Raw genomic sequence first — 19,895 nt, forward strand, 5'->3', positions numbered from 1 at the left:
CCACTCTCCCCTCACAACTCCCATTCCCAGCTCCCACTCCCCTCTCGGTTTGGCCCGGCCCAGCCCCGCTGCCCGCCCCCCAGCAATCTCGCGGGATTATGCTAATGAGCACCACCGCCCCGCCTCTCCCCTCCCCACCCGCCCTGCGCCCTCCCTGGGCGGGTGAGCGCGCGCGGCCGCGGTGCGCTGTGGGATAGTGGCGGTATAAAGTGTGTACGCTCCGCGCGGCCGTGGCTGAGGGGGCCGGCGCGAGCGGGGTATGAAGATGGCGGACGCCAAGCAGAAGCGGAACGAGCAGCTGAAGCGCTGGATCGGCTCCGAGACCGACCTGGAGCCGCCCGTGGTCAAGCGCAAGAAGACCAAGGTGAAGTTCGACGACGGCGCCGTCTTCTTGGCCGCCTGTTCCAGCGGAGATACCGAGGAGGTGCTGCGATTGCTAGAGCGGGGCGCCGACATCAACTACGCCAATGTGGACGGGCTCACCGCTCTCCACCAGGTCGGTGCTGGGCCGATCGAGGGACCCCTAGCCGGACTGGGGCGGAGGGGGGGCGAGGCCGCCCGAGTGCCCCCCCCCCCCCCTCCCCCCCCAGAGGAGGAGGTGGAGGAGGAAGGGGCCGGAGGCGGCTGCGCTCCCTCCGCTGGGGGGTGTCGGGGCGGGGAGGTGGCGGCAGGGTCAGCCTGGGACCGGCCGGGGGCCGCGGGCCGAGCCCCGGGCCGGCGGGGCTGCAGGGGCGGGAGGCTGCACCCTCTCCCCGCGAGCAGGGCGTCGGAAGGGGCGGATGGGCCTCTCCTGCGGCGGGAAGGAGGTGCCGCTGACCCTCTTTCGTTTTACCCTTTTGGCAGCGCTTCCCTCGGAGGGCTGGGGGGAGCGGGCCCTGCCCCGTGTGGGCTGAGGGGGCCGGAGGCAGGTGCCCCCCGGCGTGGGAGGGTGACCGCAGGTGAGAAGGAGCGGGCCGCCCTCGAGGGGCGCTTCTGCCGCTGCCCCTTGCCCGGGATCCCGGTAGTAGTTCCCTGCTTCCCTCGGATCCCCGGTTCCGCAGTAGTTTAGCCGATTAAAGCCCGCTCCTGTGTGCGGGCGGCCGCGTTGAGAGACGGATCATCTATTTCTCTCCGGTTTCTAGGGGAAACCAGTGTTTTGTTCATTATATAGAAACGCGTATCAGGAAGGGGCTGCTTGTTTTCGTTACCGATGGCTCCCGCCGCAGTATGAAAGCTTAACTTCAAGGGGAGCGGGGATCTTAATTTTTTTTTCGTGTGTTGGAAAGTAATAAAAAACCCAATCCATATTGCTTTGTTCTGGTGTGGGTATGTGGGAGGGGTGTTGGTGCCGAGGGAGGTAACTTTCACTTGGGCCGGGGGGGGGGGAATGGACGGGAAACTGGCTGTGAAGTTTCCTCAAAATGGATGCTTTGTGCATGTTGAACTTCATAGCAGTCTGATTGGAATCTCAAAACGTTAGCCAAATAAGGAAAGGCTGTGGCAATCCGGAGATAATGCGGGTTTGCCTGAATAGTTTTTTTCTCTAGAAGGCCAAAAGCTTCCACACAATATTGGATTCACTGAATATCTGGAAAACAAAAAAATATCTCTGACAGGCTAGCTTCTTGTTCTTAAGTTTAGAAGTTGTTTAGTAGTTTAAAAAAAAATATCTCAATGGTTATGTGTTGTAGGTTGATCAAGTAGAAATCTTCCCAAAATGGTTAGGTGAGGTGGTTTCTTACATTGAAAAAAAATGAGATGGTGAATTTGTTTTCTTCATCCTATATAGGTTTTTCAAGGATGTGAGGCTTTAGAAATTCATAAACTGCCTTGCAGAACTGGATAGAATCCCCTCTTGAGCATGGGATATAAAATTATATGACTCTTTGCTCTGTTTGCTTTGTCTGAGTTGTCACTTGCTCCCCTGTATAGGGTGTTGGTTTACTTTCAGTTGTGAACTGAACTGGAAGAATGAGTGTGTGTTGTGGTTAAGCCTGTCAGCGTGTTACTGCAGCACGGTTACCTGACTGCAGGCTAGCCTGTCACTTTGCTGTAAGGTTTTCTGTATTTATCCCCCTCTAATCAAGTTATGGTCGGGTCATGCTTCCAGGGAGCTCTGCATGAGAAGCCATACCTTAACTGGTTAGATCCTTGGGTCTGCAAGTTGCTGCACTCCAGCCATTGGTAGGGAAGGATGACGTTTAGTTTAACTCTATTGTTAGAATGAGAGATGGCATTCTTGCCTTCTGATGTCCAGAAGGCATTTTCAAAATGTCTGTGATACTGTATACAAGAAAGCTTTCATCAGGGTAATTCTGAGCATATTCTCCCCCTTTTTAGTACATTGTAGTCAGCTTTCAGTTTGGAAGGGCAAAGTCTAAGGGAACAGAGGTAAAGATTGACATCACTGCTAAAATTCTTGCTCACGCTCCTCCTTCCCCCTCCCCTCCTTTAGTGATACCAAAAGACCTTTTCTGATTTTATGATACTGAAAGTAAATAAGATCAGTTGTGAAGTTATAATCCTCTTGAGGCGGTACAGTAAGTGGAGGTTACCTGTTGCTTTAAAAAAAACATAAAGCAGATCCATGCCTGTAACGTCTCTGAATGGTTTCACTTCATTATTAACACAAAATCATATTTTCATCTAATATGCCATATAAAAGGTGCAAATCACACATGATGCAGTCTGTAGCATGAATTAATTTCATCAATTTTGGCTGCAGCGTGAAAAAAGCTGTATCTGTTCTCAAAGGAAGGTCTTCAAAAACTTGTCATTCTTCCTGACACTTTTGACTGACTGATGGTAATTGTGTTCAAGTCCATATTATTGTGTTTAAGATTGCTGTGGAGTGCTGTTGCTTTGTGGTTCTTTGGTTTGTTGGGGTTTTTTCTGTTTTGTGTTGTCTGTCAGATCCCATGTAGAAGACACTGCTCTTCAGAGAAGTAAATTTATCTCAGCGACGGTAAAATTACTGTAGTTTTTTGGGTTGTATCTGTTTGTCCTCCATCAATTTATTTTTTCCAGTTATTGAGACCAAATGCATATATTTGAAAAAGTGATAGAATTAAATGTTATATGTTATATTACATATAATATAATGTTATAATGTAATATTTAGCCTTTGGTTTTCCTGCTACATGTGGCAGTTATAGGAAGAGACTTCAGCTTTGTTTTATTTTTCACAGCCCAGGTAGTTGGAAATGCTGAGGGGGAAGTACCATTAATTCTGAAATTCTGGTGAACTTCAGATCTGGTCTTTAATGGAGCATCAAGCTTTGTTGCTGAAGCCATTAGCTAAGCTTTTCTCTGAGTGGGGTAGAGTGCCATCACCATCAGAGAGCTGCCTGTAGAATTGTTTCTCTTCATGCATATGGGAAGGAAAACAATTACTTGACTTGGTAGCTGAGAGGAGGAAAGCAGGGAGGATATATATATAGGTACTTGCTGCAGCCCTTGACACTGCCAGTGAGCAGATTTTGTTTTATATCTGCACGTGCATGAATGAGTGGACTTGAGTGCATCATATCTGAGGACAGATGAATTAAATTCTTTGGTATCTTGCAGAAAAGGAAAAATTGTCAGTAGGTTATGGTTATTATTCCTCTATAGAATTTTGAGTTCAAAGCTCGCTTTAAGAACTTGCTCTGCACGAGTCCTCAGGTTAGGCCTTCAGCACAAAGGACAAAACTGTTATGTACTGTTTTCCTATCTGTGAGGTATATGTGCAGTGTAGGATATTGCAGCAGGATACTGTGTTGTGCTGCATGATCTGCATTATATACATATTGTGTGTATGTATCTGTAAGACCAGAAAACTTGTAAATGAGAACTTTAAATTTACAATCAGATGTCAATGCCATTACTCCAGTGGAGGTGGGAGTTTTGAATGTTGCCGTCTCAGACAGCTGTTATGCAGGATGAGCTCTAATTTGAAGTGCAGCTTTTTAATCTGCCTTAACAATGGAATGTAAGGGGAACTTGGGAAAAGAAAGAAGCTCAAAGGTGAGCTGTGACCTTGCAGAGTATTTGTGTCTCCAGAGTGGGGGGGGGGTAGAAGTGGCATATTCCAAAATAATCTTAAGAAGAGGCTATATAATATTTTCAATAAAACCTGATCTCGTCTTAGGCAGACATACGTCTTCAGAGTGGGATTCAGTTCTCTCGTCCCGAAAGCTCAACGCCTATCATTCCTCAGAGTTTGGACTCTCTTCTGCTTTCCTTGGCTTTCATGAAAGAGAATTTAGTTCACTAGCTCTGACTGGAATTTATTGCTTAAATGGCTGAAAGTAGTTTGTCTAGAAGTTACATAGAACTTTGTACAGGAAAGTGGAGCCCACCCTTTCTGGACAGCACTACAGAAAGGCTGCATGTAGTGGTGAGGGACCACGATGTGGCCAGTTTCCTGGAAGGCTGGATTTCCTGTGCACATTGCTCCCCTGGGAATATCGGATGTGCAGTGTGGAGTACCTGCACACACCTCAGCACTGGCTGAGATTAGGCTGTGGTTAGGTATCACAATTTATGCATCCTGCTTTTTGACTGCCCTTTTTCTCTGAGGCTGCTCAGACCTAGGAGATGGTAACCTTGTTTTTGGCCTCATTCTCTCTGGGTGAGGAAGGTGAGTGCTGTAGCCTGATTCCACCACATAGCATGGAAAGAGCATGTCCTGCTGTGCTGCTCTTACCTGTTCTGGGGAGGGTACTGCTTTTGAGGTAAGGGAAATTGTCTTGGCTGTTTGTGCATGGGGATCATTGTGTAACCACAGGGGATGTTGTTGGAAGGCCCCAGCTCCTGTTGAAGGATTCATGTTGTCTTTTTTGTCTGTGACAACTACAGTTTAATTAAACAAAATTCCTCAAAGGCTATCTCTCTGTATCAAATTGTGGTTTTTCGCAGTTCTTTAGGTGCTCATTTGAATGTGAAGGTGAGACTGTTTTACCAACATTATAGTTACATGCTAGTTTGCAGATAGGACAGTATGCTGTGATAAATAGAAATTTTGATTTGGTCCCACTGTTGTAGGACTGTGCTGTGTTTATCCCTGAATACTAATTAAGATTGTGTGTTTCACAGAATGTTTGCTTACTCTTTCTGATTAAGGACAGTTATTGCTGTCATTTCCTTTGGGTTCTATGAGATTTATTTCTTAGATAAGAAGTACCTTCCTTTGCAGGAGTTTTTGCAACTGTTTATGTGAAAAGTTCTGTCAGGGCTTCTGGTGGCATTTTCTTAGTACCTGATATGGTAACGAGTGTGGATACCTTTGGCACCAGCTGTGTTCTTGGTACAACACCCTTTCAGACTGCAGCCAGTGATGCAAAAGGAACATAAAATCTACCAGCATTGGGTCCCTTTGCCTTAGAATTTGATAGAGGGCGTTAGGGCTGCACTGTCCGTATTCCTTCTGATGAATGGTAGCACAGGTCACGTGTTTGAGCTGGGGCTGCAGCACATCAAGCTGTAAGGGCAAAGACCAGGTTGCCAGTCTTAAATATCTAGAGTGTTTGCATCATAGCAGCAGCACTCAACATCCAAGGGTAAGGAAGTTATGGAAATAGCTCAAAGCTATCCTAGTAACCTCCTGGCTATGACTTCTACCATTACTCTTTCAGAGAATGAAAATACTGGTGCATATGGTAAACTTGTTAACTTTTCGAAACTGTTGAGTAGGAGGACTTCATTTCGTACTGAAAGGTTGGTACTTAGTTACAAAACTGATGTTGAAGTCTTGCTGTTTGGATAGGAACCAACCTGCTAATCACCAAACCTCCTAATGCGCTCATTGTGGATGTTCTACCACTGAGAATTTTGGGGTAATTTGTTCAGCTTGTTTTATTACTCTTTTATCGTGGCTTTTTTTCCCCCTATTTATCTATGCTACAAGATAAACAGAGAAAATGAGTCCAGGAATAAATGTAATGTTGACTTCACTCAGTGATCAGACTACAGAGGCATATTTGTTTAAATTCTCTTTTGTGATTGGTTCTTGTGTGGGCCACAGATCTTTCTCTCTGTAGTTACAGTAGCTAGGTTCAGATGGTACAGTAAGTACTTGTTAACTTCCTACTGATGTTGTCATCCAAGATTTTAATTTTTTTTTTTTACTCGTTGAAAGGGAGGCAAGAAGAGGGGGAAAAAGGTGTGATTTTCCATAACATACTGTGAGTGTAATAGTGGATATTTAAATACTGTATTCAAAAAATTGTGTTCTCCTTGGTGTTTTATGAAAGAAATGAGTAACAATCTCTTTACCTTTTTAGGTTTATTATTTCTGTCAAGTCTGAACCTGTGATTTCTATGTATTTTCATTGCTATGGATATTTCTTGTTCACAAACAGAATAACCCAAGTGAATTCTAGCATATAGAAATTACTTAAAGTATTTAAAGCCAGTTTTCATGTTAGTGTAACTGACAGGTTGCTTAAACTTGGTAGTCATGGAGGAAGAGTTCTGCATTCCAATGTAAGGATGAATTCTTCTGGTAGGAGTTTAGTATTTACTGAAGCTAATGTTCAGGGACAATTTCTGTTGGTCTCTAGATATGAATTTCACTGTAGCATTAATGCTGCTTTTACAGTACAGCTTTGTCTGTGGTTTTCTATGTATTCTAGTATATTTTTGGTATTATTAGAACACTTTCTCATGATAGGTCATCAAAAAGCAGCTTGTAAGAGTAGATGAGGTGTGCTTTTGTATGTATGAATAAAATGGATATGAACACACTTGATTTAAGGCCTTTATGATTTTGACATTGTAGTAGCAAGAATGCTGTTTTACTAAATTACTGAATTTCAGTTGTTAGCTAAATCTGAGGCTAGGAGACAGAAGCAGTCAGTATAAATCACTAGTAGATTTACCCCTCTGGAGGGATCTGTATTCCAGGCTTAACAATATATGCTATGTTGTAGTTGGAACAGATGGTTTAACAGGCTCTTGTGCAGTTCTTTACTTGTTTATCCCTTTGCTCATGCTCTCAGTTGCTCCCTTTCTCAAAGTTATTACTCAGGCTAGTAAGACACTTAGTGCAATCCTCTCAAAAACTGAGAGCCAGCAAATTGGTTGTCTCTGTCAGTGTAATTGTGTTTCCTGAGGCTGGACTCATAGCATGTGGAATTGAGGAACATGACCTGTTTTAGCACATACTGATGTTTTATCCAAGGACACGTCCAGATGGGTTAGGCTTAGATGAACTAATATGCTCTGAACGCAGTGTGGAGGTAGTTTTGAAATTGTGGCACGAGTACAACACCTTTCTGGGATTCTTGCAGCCAAGAATCTGTAAGTTACATCTTATTACTTCTGTATTGTAGTATAAATATAGATCATACCAAGTGAGATATGCAGCATATGAGGGCATTTGCCCAACAAATGTTTTGTCGATGCCCAAGAGTATATTTTTCTTCATTGATCTTGACAACCGTAAAATGCAAACTGGAATGCAGTTGTAAGGCAGTGGAGCCATCCCTAAGCTGGTCAGCCTCTGATGCTGCTGGATGGGTGGAGACATTCCAAGCTCCTTTACTTTCCTATATGCATTCCTGAAATGACAGTCAATGGAAAGCGTGGCATAAGAGTAGCTGCATTCCTCAGCTGTTTCCTTTCCAGTAATTTCAAGTCTGTAAGACAATACAAGAAGGCAAAAGATGATTCGCAGTACTTGGTGGGGGGAAGCATTGTTGAATTTTTTTTAATGCATTGTTTTGACAAGACTTGGTACCCAGCTCTTGTGTTTCAGTTATTGAGCACTGAATCAGCCACTGTGCTTATCCTGGAAACTGAATCTTTGCTGGCTCATTAACGAAACCAAAATTAGAGCAATATGATGGAGTCCTTGAACAAGACAGTTTCCCATTTATGCCTGAGTGGTGTTAGCACTTACCCCATTAACAATATATTTGTTAGGCTAATGGCTTCTAAAGGTCTGTTAAACAGAGAGAAGTATGGAGTTGGCTTTAAGAAGAGGGTGAAGCCTCTGAGAATCAAATGTAGCCTCATTTTGGGCCTCCACACAGAAGTAGGTTTATTTTCAAGATGGCAAATAAATAGCTCCTATACTGCTGTAGTTTCTGAATGCTTAAATGCTTGATTGATAACTAGCACATGACCATTGATTCTGATACTAAATTATCTGTAAGCTATTGTTAGAAATGGTTGTAGCCCTAAAACATTCAAAAGGGCCATGTCTCTCACTGATTTTTTTTTAAATTATTTTTAGTTCGTTCTGAAATATGCTTTGATTGATTTTCTCATGTTATGATTGTAGTTCAGGGTCTTGAGCTGGGACTGACAGCTTGCTTTGATGTGATCAGTTAGCCAGCCAGTGGTGATTATTAGACAAGTTTTAGTTCTAGGGTGATTATTTAGTTTTGGAGTTTGTTTTACTGCCCTGACTGTGAAGCTAGAAGAGTAACAGGAGTCATCTATATAGATACACTTCTTGAGTATTTGAGGTTTCTTGTACATCAGAGAATTACTTGCAAGTGTTAGCTTTGTGTTGTGGATCTGATAGATATATCTATATAGATAGATAGACATATCTCTTGTTTTTTCAATTTCCTAGGGTTTTCTTTTTTTTGTTCTTTCACTGAAGGACTGAGGTGAATGTTAACATGAAACCTGTTTGTTAGTAATTCTAACAAATCTCCAATCTTATAGGATGAACTTGCCTTACTAGCTTTTCTTAAAATTCACACTTGAAGTAGGTATAGGTATTTATATTGGGCAAAATAATATCTTCATCTGGTAACCAAGGTGAACACATCTGACAGACGTGTACACTATATGTGTGTGGTCAGTGCTGCCTTCTGAAGCAGTTCGCTTGGATGAGGCTTTCACTGAGGAGCTGCATTCCTCTGTCAAAGCTGGGATCCTTGTGGGCCCCTTTTGAAACTGGAATACCATCTCAGACTTTGAAACTTTCAGCTTACAAATATCCTGAAATTTGCTTTAGTGCTCTTGACTGAAAACCTACACTTTTCTACTGAAGTGGAAAAGTTGTTATTTTAAGGCTGCAAAGCATGTTGTCCCAAGTTTTAACAAAAGTGTTGTTGCTTGCAATGCTCTTTAACTTGTTTTTCTAATCTGTTATTTGGAAATGTTTTTAAACATGGTGCTTTAACCTTCTGAAAATTTGGGCAAAATGAATTACCTTAGGTTTTATCCAAAATGAAGGCTGAAAATTGGGGTGCCAACATTGTGTCTGCAGGTCAAATGTGGACTCCTGATAAGTAATAATCTCATTGTTATCCACTCATATAAAACAATGTCTCTAGAAAGCTTGCCAAACTTCCCAATTTCCCGCCACTTTTATTCAGCTACTGTAGCAAATTGAATTATTTTAGGTCCTATTTTTTTGAGGAGCCTGCACTTGATCTCCTCAGTAGAAAATAAAAGTTTAGTGCTTACCTCTGAAAGAAGAATTTTTGTGTCATGTCAGTTTCTTGGTTTCTGAGTATAACAGAGCAGAGGGGGTGAGTTGTGCTGTCAGTGGGTTTTTGTTTATGAACCTCACTGGACATGGCTTTTTGGTCACTCATTGTCTACTTCCTTGCAGGCAGCCTAGCCTGCTAGCACATGCTTGGCTCTCTGTGCCTGTGTTTGTATGTGTTTAATAGCGATAGTGAATGCTAATGCTTGTGTGTCACAGTGCTTATCTGGTGTTTGTGCACTTAGGAAGAGAAACCGCTTTCCTGCATCTCTGCAGACAGTGACTTAACAGGTCTAGTGTCTCTTGTGCTTAGCACTTCCAATAGACTTACTCAGTATTGAAGGCGGACTTTGGCCGGATCTATCAAATATGACTCCTAAGAAAGCTCATGAAGTTACTGTAGAAACAAATCTTATCTGTAGCTCTAGGTAAATACAGCACTGGTGATTCACATACTACCAGTTTTAGGGAAAACGGGGAACAACTTGATGTCAATTATATGTTCTATAAAGTGTTTTATCGCTTACCCATGTGGGATCTGGGGGTGGGAGAGCTCTTTCTCAGTTGTTTTCTCAGCAATTGAGGAGGTTGCTGTACTCTGTAATAGTAAAAAAACGTGTCAATTGTATTATATTAAATAGCATTTGCAAGCTCAAGTAGCTGTTAAGATGTGACTGCTGGAGATGAGCACTATTAGAATTTTTTCTGCAAGAAGCCTAATTTTGTGAGAATCGCTGTACCTGTGAACAAAGTGTCATAACTTTCTGGAGCCTAATCATTAGTAGGTTCTATGGCACAAGGAACAGGGAAACAAGAGTTTTTCTGGATGTGTATGGAGCAGTTCCCAAGGGAAGATAACAGCTTCAGTTTGAATTACAAAGACTTTGCAAGAGCTAGGAAAGCTACTTGTGATTATTAAGATGTCAGGTTTCAAAAGCTGTTGCTGCAGTTATGGTTTGGCATCCTTTTTTAGGCTAGGACACCTGCTGTGTCAGGTGCGTATGCTGGATGAAAACATAAAACCAAGAAAGCTCTGGCATAGAAAAGCTTGCATTATAGTAGTCCTATTAAAAATACTTTTCCTTCAAGTTTGTTTTAAAGATTTTTGTTACGACTTCTTGTGTGTATTGGGGTTTTTTTTTTTTTTTTGGTTTCCAAAACACAATATATAAATAAAAGCACCACTAAAAGTTGAAGGCAGGCAAACTGTGGGGATTCAAATAAAAGACCAAATAGGACTTAAAAGTAACTTTCTGTTAAGAAACCTTGGCATCAGAGCCATATCTTCTTCAGTGACATCATTTATCATCAACTACACAGAGATATGACTGTAGTGTGTGCTTTAAGAGCTGATATGTAATTTCCCCCTTCTGGGAGATCCTCCAAGGGCTTTGTATCTCAATAGTTTCTTACCTGCACATATTTTAACAAGTACTTTGTCTTTTCAAGACAAGCTCTCATGACCACATTTGAAAGACTGTGTTCTTTCATTTCTTGTAGGAGTTTGGACCCTTTTAATTTTTTCTCTGTAATTATCTAATTTTATTTTATATTGCCAAGTTAAATGACTTAAATATGGGAGAATTTTTGTGGTGCTTTTTTCTCCTGTTCATTTTGCCTTGTCGTTTTTCGCTGCTGATAATGTATTTGATAACATGCTTTGAATTCTATTATTACTTGAAGGGTGCTTATGCAGAATTTAAACAATTAACAGCCTAAGTCAACTGATTGGACTGCTTCATTGCAGCTTAGCTGCAAATATTACTTGGATTTTAAACTTTTAGGTCAGAATCCTCACTTTTTAAAACAAAAATGGCTTAAAATCTGGCTTCAGCTGTTCTGCTGTTGAGCTCATAGTAAGCTGTAAAGCTGAGGAGTGTCCTTTAACTAGGAGTGACATCACTCACTGTTTATCAATACACTTCTGTACTTACCTTTTGCAGCTGTGATTCATGAGACCCATATTACTCCATGCAGTTGCCTAAGTTTCTCTTTTTAAGAAGTTCTGTGACCTAGATGAAAGTGGGCATTGGGAAACTCAGGGTAAAAAACAATCTTCTGATCCTAAGATAGAACAGTGATAGAGATAGGAATTTTTTTAATCCAGGTAAATTGCCCCCCTTTCTCTTTTTATGTCCTCCTGTCTCTTTGGTCTACTCATATTACAGAACCTGGATTTTTGACAATCAAATCCATCTGCCTTGTAGCTTTTATTAAATAAGAAGCACTGGTTGGTTATTGGTGCTTTTAGAGTTATAAAAGCAGTCTTCAAATTCAAGTCTTAATCTGTGGAGACCTTAACAAGGTGCTGGTGTTTACAGAAATCCGGTCTGTGCCCTGCTTTGATTTCTTTCTCCAAGAAAGGTCTGATGATGGTTGGTTCCTTTAGTACTATCGGCAACCATTGAGACACATGGTATTTACGTGTCTGCTTTTCCTCCTCCTTGTTAGGTTACCTACAATGACTCTCCATACTCCCAGACCCATGAGTGCACTATAAATTTCTGTCTCTGGCATGTTTTAACTTTGTTTAATTGCAGAATACATGGAATTGTTCCTGTAAAGCCAAATATGTAAATCAAAGGTTTCCATATACTTTGGCTTTTGTCAGCCTCAGAGTGTAGATTGTGAAATGCTTCTGGCACTTCTGATGACTCTTGATTCACTGAGAATATTATGACTCTGTTAAGGTATTTATCTCCTTAATCCCAATTATTTTTCATGTAATCATAGAGTATTAAGGGCTGGAAAGGACCTTAAAGATTATCTAATCCCAGCCAAACCCCTGCCATGGGCAGTGACACCTCCTGCTAGATCAGGTTGGTCAAAGCCTTACTAAAACTGGCTTTGGACACGGTCAGGGCTGGGTCATCCACAACCTCCCTGGGCAGCCTGTTCCAGTGTCTCACCACACTCACAGTAAAAAAAATTCTTTAAACATCTAGTCTAAATTTCCTATCTTTCTATTTGTATCCATTACTCCTATTTCTATCACTACAGTTCCTGACAGAAAGTCCTTTTCCAGCTTCCCAGTAGGCCCACCTCAGGTACTGGAAGATTGCTGTAGGGTCTCCATGCAGCCTTTCCTTCTCTGGGCTTAAAAGCCCTGATTCTCGCAACCTGGTCTGCCAGGGATGTGCTCCAGACCTCTTACCAACTTTGTGGTTCTCCTCTGGGCTTACTCCAACACTTTCATGCCCTTACCTTGAAAGCATCAAAACTGTACACACCACTCCAGGTGGGGTCTCACAAGAGCAGAGGAGAGGGGGAGAATCTCCTCCCTTGACCTGCTGACCACACTCCTTTTGACACAGCCCAGGGAATGGTTTGCCTTCTGGGCTGTGATCTCGTGCTGACAATTCATGCTGAGTTTTTCATCAAACTTCACCCCAGTTCCTTTTCCACAGAGCTGTTCTCAGTCATCTCTCTGCCCAACCTGTAGGTGTGTCAGGGTGAAGTCCAGTTTTAGTAATGCTCTGTCTTTAGAAGTGGCATATAAGAATCTTTCTTAAAATCTTAGGTTAAGATGCACTACGTCCAGTTTAGGCACAGTGAGGTGGTGGGGGGTTCTGCAGTCTTCTTGCTTTCTGCATGTAGGACTTCAAGTTCTAGACAGTGCAGTGGTTTGAATTTTATCAGTTGGTGGAACCTGACTCTATGATAACAAATGTTTGGAAAGACGTTATTAGTCATTGTAGTCAATATCGTAGAAAGTTGTCAATTTCTTAGAGGATAAATATGATTCTCTCCTTTCCCAAAACACTGAATGCATCCAAAAGCAATACTGTTGCCAGTTTAGCAGAGAATGAGGAGTGGAGGGAAGTTCTTCCTAATATATGATCACAGAATCAACTAGGTTGGAAAAGACCTTTGAGGTCCAGTCCAACCTACGACCTTAAAACCACCTTGTCACCTAGACCGTGGCACTAAGTGCCACATCTAGTTGTTCCTTAAACACCTCCAGAGATGTTGACTCCACCACCTCTCTGGGCAGCCCATTCCAATGCCCAGTGACCCTTTCTGTGAGCAATTTCTTCTTCATGTCCAACCTAAACCTCAGCTGGTGCAGCTTGACTCTGTGTGCTCTTGTCCTGTAGCTGGTTGTCTGGGAGAAGAGACCAACCCCCACCTGGCTACAGCCTCCATTCAGGGAGATGCAGAGAGTGATTGGGTCTCCCCTGAGCCTTTTCTCCAGGCTAAACATCCCCAGCTCCTGCAGCTGCTCCTCACTGGGCTGGTGTTCCACACTCTTCACCAGCCTCATTGCCCTTCTCTGGACACGCTCCAGCATCTCAACACCCTTCCTAAACTGAGGAGTCCAGCCCTGGACACGGCACTCAAGGTGCAGCCTCACCAGTGCTGAGTACCAGGGAGCAATCGCTGCCCTGGCCCTGCTGGCCACACTGTTCCTGATACAGGCCAGGATGCCACGGCCACCTGGGCACGCTCCTGGCTCACGTTCAGCTGCTGTTAATCAGCACCCCCAGGTCCCCTTCTGCCTGGGCACTGTCCAGCCATCCTGTCTCCAGCCTGCAGTGCCACATGGGATTGTTGTGGCCAAAGTACAGGACACGGCACTTGGTCTTGTTGAACCTCGTATCATTGGATTCATTCCATGGATACAGCCTGTCTGGGGCCTTCTGCAGAGCCCTCCTACCCTCCAGCAGATCAACACACACCCTCAGCTTGGTGCTGTCTGTGAGTTTCCTAATGGTAGACTCAATCCCCTCATCCCAGTCATCAGTAAAGATACTGAACAGGACTGTGCCCAAAGCTGCTTATGGGGGATGCCACCAGGGAACATCCACCAGCTGGATGCTGCACCATTCACCACCACTTGTTGGGTCCAACCATCCAGCCAGCTCTGAACCCAGTAAAGGGTGCACTTGTCCAAGCCATGGGCTGCCTGCCAGCTTTTCCAGGAGTGTGGTGTAGGAGGTGGTGTAGCAGATAAGTAGCAGAGTGATGGGGTCTTCTGGAATAAGTAGGGAAAGGTAATGTGTCTACCCCATTCTCTGCAAGGGGGATGGAGGGAATGACGGTAGCCTTTAATTTGAAAATTACACTGGGCACAGTGTATAAACTGAAAAATACAGCAGGGCTGTAATGTACTGGCTGAATGGACTGGTCTGTCTTGATAAGAGAATCTTCCCTTTAGCCAGCAAGGGGTGAGTTTCTACAATTGAGTAAGTGGTGTGGCTGCTTTGCTGTCTTGGATTTGAATGTGTACTCTGAGATTTGTTTAATGTGAGACTTTTGAGTTGCCATCAAGTGTACCCCTTTGTCTCTGTCACAGGCAATGTCCAGAAAAGCAAGAATCAAGGGGAAGTGCTGCATCTCATCGAAATAGTGCAAAAGATCTGATTGAGCTGGTTATGGTAAAGGCTGTAGGACTTGCAGTATTCAGGAAAGCTTCCTGGAAACCTCTTGCTGAAGATGGTATAGTTACAAGCAGCTGTAGTCAAAAAAAGTTGCATTTTTGCAACAGGAATAGGTATTATTTATGGGCAAGTATCAGGGGGTTATAGATTAGAGCAACCTCATAAGAAGGGCTTTGTTTGTCTACTTGGCTTTAGAAGTATTGAGATCTCAGAGTTTCGTATCTATTTCACTTAAACAGCTTTTCATTTCTCCCCCCTGGAGTTGCAGCCTGTTTTTAAAACAGGCTGCTGTGATGGCTATTGTCTAACTCGATATACTTTTCTCCCCTCCCACTTCAAGTGTAATTTATATTTTATGGCTAATAATTCTTAACATTGAGTGGCTTTTCTTTGCAGCTATTAAGAGGTGTCTTCATGTCACATAGTTTCTGTTGATTCTTGTGATGTCCCCTGCGTTCAGGATTGAATAGGCAGGTGTGCTCTAAAATCTTCAGATGTATAGAAGTGATGCAATTAATCTGCAATATTACCATGTCTTCATACTGTTTTTAGAGTTTACAGTTACTACAGTTCCCGTATGGGTAGAACAGGTGCTTAGCTGATTGACAGTGCTCTTCAGCCATAGAACAACAAGCTACAATTTTGGCTTTAAATCTCTGAATCCTTGATGCAATAAACTTTTGCAGCATTCTTTTTGAGCTTGGGAATTGAAGCCAATGTCAGTAATTTTTTTTCTTTTCTTTTAGAAGAATGTTCAAATTGACAAGCTTTAACTTTCAAGTGTCTACTTTAGTGTTAGTGTCGGGTTTGACCTGTAATTTCATTGTAAGTTTCACATACAATTAAATAATTCTGAATTTTCTGTATTGCCATAATTCTTTCCTGTATTTTGCCAGTAGTCGTGACAACTTGTACTTCCACTAAGCACCATAAATCACTGATCCTTTTTTTCCCCTGATTTCCTGCAAAGGACTCTGGGGAAGGAGAAGAATGGATGTTGTGTATTTGCTAATTGTAATTTGCTAAATGTATGAGTTGTACATGCTGCTGAATTAGGAGATCGAGAAATCTTTGGATGCATGAAGCCAAAATCCTGGCTCTCCATCACTGTGATATGGGGTTATTTAGTTTGCAATTTCATCCAGCATTTGAGCTAAAACTGCTAGACATAGGTATTAAATTCTCCACTAGCAGTTGAATCTCAGGGCAACTTTTGCCTCAGTTGATGAAGTTCTAGTAAACTTGCTTTGATGAACTTAGATTTTATTTTGTGCATGTACTGGCACAGGCAGCTCCTTCAGCTTGTAACCAACTGTGATGTGTAATCAAGTATAGCCAGATTGCTCTGACCTCCTGCAAGCTGGTCTCCTAAAATGGAAATTATCCATTTTGCAGATGGAAATTGGAGCCAAGCAGCTGTGAATTCCAGGAGACAAATACTGAAGCAAACTCGTAACTTTGGTCTTCTGTTCAAAAACCAAATGACAGTTGAGCCTTGCATTTGCCACTTGCTTTCAATCTTTTTCCAGGAAGTCGGGAAGTATTTCTATGAAGGCACTGCTTACTAGACAAAGTTTTTTGTTTCTTTTTTCACATAAGTATTTTCTTTGTAATACTTACTTTCCCTAACTTCCTCTCCTAAAACAACAAATTCTTGCTATTCCCCAACCTTCACTTCAATGGCTGCTGTTTTAGGGAGTTAGTGATTATTTGCACTGAATCAGCTTTTACTGATTGAATGGCAGGAAACCAGGATAGGTTGAGAAATATGTACATTTTCATGCAGCAGTGATGCTGATCACCTGCAGTTGTAGAGGCTGGTGTGGAATTGCTTAGCTATAAAGCCTACTGAATGTAGAAATGACAAATTATATGGTTACAAGGACACTTCCATGAATCTGTGGCTCAGAATTAAATGTACTGCCTAGATGAAAGATCTACTGTTTCATCCTTAGTTTAGCTTTGGAAATTGAAGACGAAAACTGGGTGAAATTGTATTAATTGCTAGTGTTCTGTGCTGTTCCCAGGGGGCTACTTATTTAAACCTATAAAACCATCATTTAACTGTTGTAGAAATTTTTAGTCTGTGTGAAAGCTTGCTGCATATTTTAGGTTTTTGTGGAGGCTTGCAACTAGCACTACTTCAAGTTTAGTTTTTGACAAAAATCTGACTTGTAGGCAGAAGCAAAGCTGGCAATATATGCAGGCAAACCACAAACAGTTCTGCTAACATTCCTGTAACCCCATTCCCAAGGGTCCTACTGGAAGAAGAATTATAATATATAATTCTACTTCCTACTGGAAGAAGAATTATATATATATATAAACTGGAAGAAAAATTATGCAGCCTCCTTAATCTGTGTTCCTGGTAGCCATACTGAAGCTTTGCCTTTAAAGAAAAAAGGCTTTTGTGGTTATACCCTAAGGCTGCAAAAAAACCCAACTAATGCATTGAAAGGTGAAAAATCATAAGGATCTTTCCCAATAAGAATTTTTTTTTTGTGGTAAGTGCATTTTGGGTGATCATTAAGAAGGTGAAAGACAAAATAGAGCTGTGGTTTGTTAAAAATGATGTAAAAGAGAAAGAAAAACACAACACACACACAAAACTTCTACTGGTCCTTGAAAACAAAAAACTGCTATTGCAGTTTTACAGCCTTTCTGATTTAGCTCTCAAGTGGTAGATGCTGTGAGCATGGTACTACTTTCTGTTATGAGGTGGGCTGTATTTAAAGTATATAAAGTTATCTTTAGATGCTGGTTGTTGAGTGTCTGGTGGAAGGGGTAGATACTTCTGCCACTGGTGTATCTGGGGGATATTTGCTTAGCCTTTGTCTGCTTACTTTTAGGTGAAATAAAAATGAGGGATTTTCTTCTACTTTAAAGACTCTTTTTTTTTAATCTCAGTTATGAGGCTTTTGATTTTTATGGTCTGAGGAATTCTGACGTCCTCAAATCCTTGGCTGTTGAAAGCAAGTGCATAACTAGAGATTGTTTGGTAGACAACTATAGTAAGCATCCTATCTTCTGTTTCTTGCTGTATTCTGGTGCCTTACTTTTTTTCTGTTCCCAAAGTTACCAGAAGGAATAAAATTATTTTTGCTTTACACATCTTTTCCTATGTGCGTTTAGCCAGCAGTTTCAGAATGCTGTTTGATAGCATGTAGTGTGGTCCTGGTTTAGTCAGTCCAAGCAAGGAATTTCTCTCCAGTCTAAATGCAAGCATACAGGCTTGAGTCTGCTGAACAGGGATGTCTTTGCTCAATCTATTCCTGGATCTCAGCGCTTACTTTTTTTGGCAGGTAGGTAGGCATGTGTTGTAATCTTTCCACCTACTGCAAAGTTAGTCTGGACAGAAATGTGGTCTTAATTCCTGAAAAGCATGGCATAGGAAGCAGAGAAATGAGTGGAAAAGAGGAATTGTTGTGGCATACCAAGCAGAAAAGGTTTGTTACAAAAAGAGAGTAACAAGGTTTTTTAATTGCAGGACGGGCTTTGTTCCACAAAGCAGAAATGTAAAATGCAGTTGTTAACTTTAGTGCTGTGTAAGTAAGCAAATGTTTACTTAATACATGGGTTATCTTACATTTCTAGAGTTTGCCTTATGTTGTCTTTTGACTTTTTTTTTTTAATGACATGTGAACAGGTGACTGAGAGGTGCCAGAGTGTACTGGCTTGATGAGAAATAAGTTTCAACAGAAGGTATTTTTGGGTGTGGCTTGTTTGTTTGTTTAAATGAAAGTATGATTTAGATTGTCTGCTTTGAATTGGATACAGAAACACAGATGCCCAATATAGTTCTTCAAGAGTATTGTTTGGGGAGATCAGGACTTTTGCTGGTGTCCTAACTAATGCTTGTCTGTCTGGTTTTCTTGTTTTGGCTTTTTTTTTTTTTCCCCTTTTTGGAGACACTGCTGGCTTTTTCTACACTCCAGTAGCTTTTTGGCTACTGAAGCAGAAATCTCTTGCAGAAAACCTGAATTACTCCACAGATGTGGATGTAGATCTTTCTTGAGATCCTGGTCTGATTAGAGCTCTTAGTTGCTACAGAAATACAGGAATTTATGTGGTAACTACTGTATTCAATGACTTTTCTCTCATAATGGGCCTGACATAGAGACACAGCAGAAATTCCTAATGAAACAGTGGCTTCACTCGTGCTAGGCTTTGTGTAGGCCTCTGAAGACATCGTTCCTGCTCTGCAGTGCATCATAGTGGAAGATGTGTATGAAGTTTGGGGAGGAAGAGCACCATCAAATACACAAAATATGCTTGCTTGCATTTTAATGTTTGATTCTTTTTGAAGAAAATTTTTAACTTATTATACCATTCTGTCAAACACAGATTGTACTATATTTGTATCTGTAACTGATCAATCAGTAATTGAGGGGCACTATAGTAGTACTGGGGGGATTCTTGACACTTCTGGGCTGTTTGGTGTTTGTTTTGTGGTGCTTTGGGGTTTTTTTTAACTTACCTTATTTAGTTGTGTAGACATAATTATTCAGTTTCCTTAGGGTAACTTTAACCTGTAAACATTTTGGCATTTTTTGGAAACAGAAATGCTGTCATGTGAAATTATCTGATCTTGCAAATTGTATTTTTTTTTTGTAATAATGTCTTCACACATGTAATGTAATAGCTATTAAATAAAAGAAATGCTGTCTTGCTGTTCAAACATTTTATTTCTAACATGACAGAGAGGATCTCTCAACAGTCTCTGATTTTTATTAAGTTTTCATTTAGAGAAAGCTGAGATCCTAAAGTAATAAACTAAAACTACACAATTGGTTACCTTCTTGCATATGAGATGGTATAAGTTTAGATCTCTACTGGTAAAAAAATCGAAAGGTTGGGTCTCTAAAATCAATCCAAACGGTGATAACTGTTGTTATGTACTTGAGGGCAAAGAAGGAATGGGTTAAATTTTGTATACTGATATTAAAGTAGTTGAAAGATTTTTTTGAAAATAAATGGGCTGTAACTCTTGCTTCAAGCTCATTTGAATTGTTAATTTCAGCCAATTTTATCTTGCTTTAACTATAGTTCTGTAGTTGTGGTGTTCTGAACATGCTTAGACTTAAAGCATCCAACAAAAACAAAGT

The 19,895-nt window shown here is 41.5% G+C and overlaps 1 protein-coding gene across 1 annotated transcript in view; it reads left to right on the forward strand.

Annotated features, from left to right (window-relative positions):
* Positions 1–203: 203 nt before the first annotated feature.
* Positions 204–19,895, forward strand: part of PPP1R12A (protein phosphatase 1 regulatory subunit 12A) — a 113,159-nt gene continuing 93,467 nt past the window's right edge. Inside the window, exon 1 of the mRNA XM_066549786.1 lies at positions 204–496. Within this exon, the coding sequence (XP_066405883.1) occupies positions 260–496 (237 nt within the window). The 5' untranslated portion in view covers positions 204–259. The remainder of the gene's footprint in view (positions 497–19,895) is intronic.

Source organism: Molothrus aeneus, chromosome 5 (assembly GCF_037042795.1).
Source record: "Molothrus aeneus isolate 106 chromosome 5, BPBGC_Maene_1.0, whole genome shotgun sequence".
Lineage (NCBI taxonomy): Eukaryota > Metazoa > Chordata > Aves > Passeriformes > Icteridae > Molothrus > Molothrus aeneus.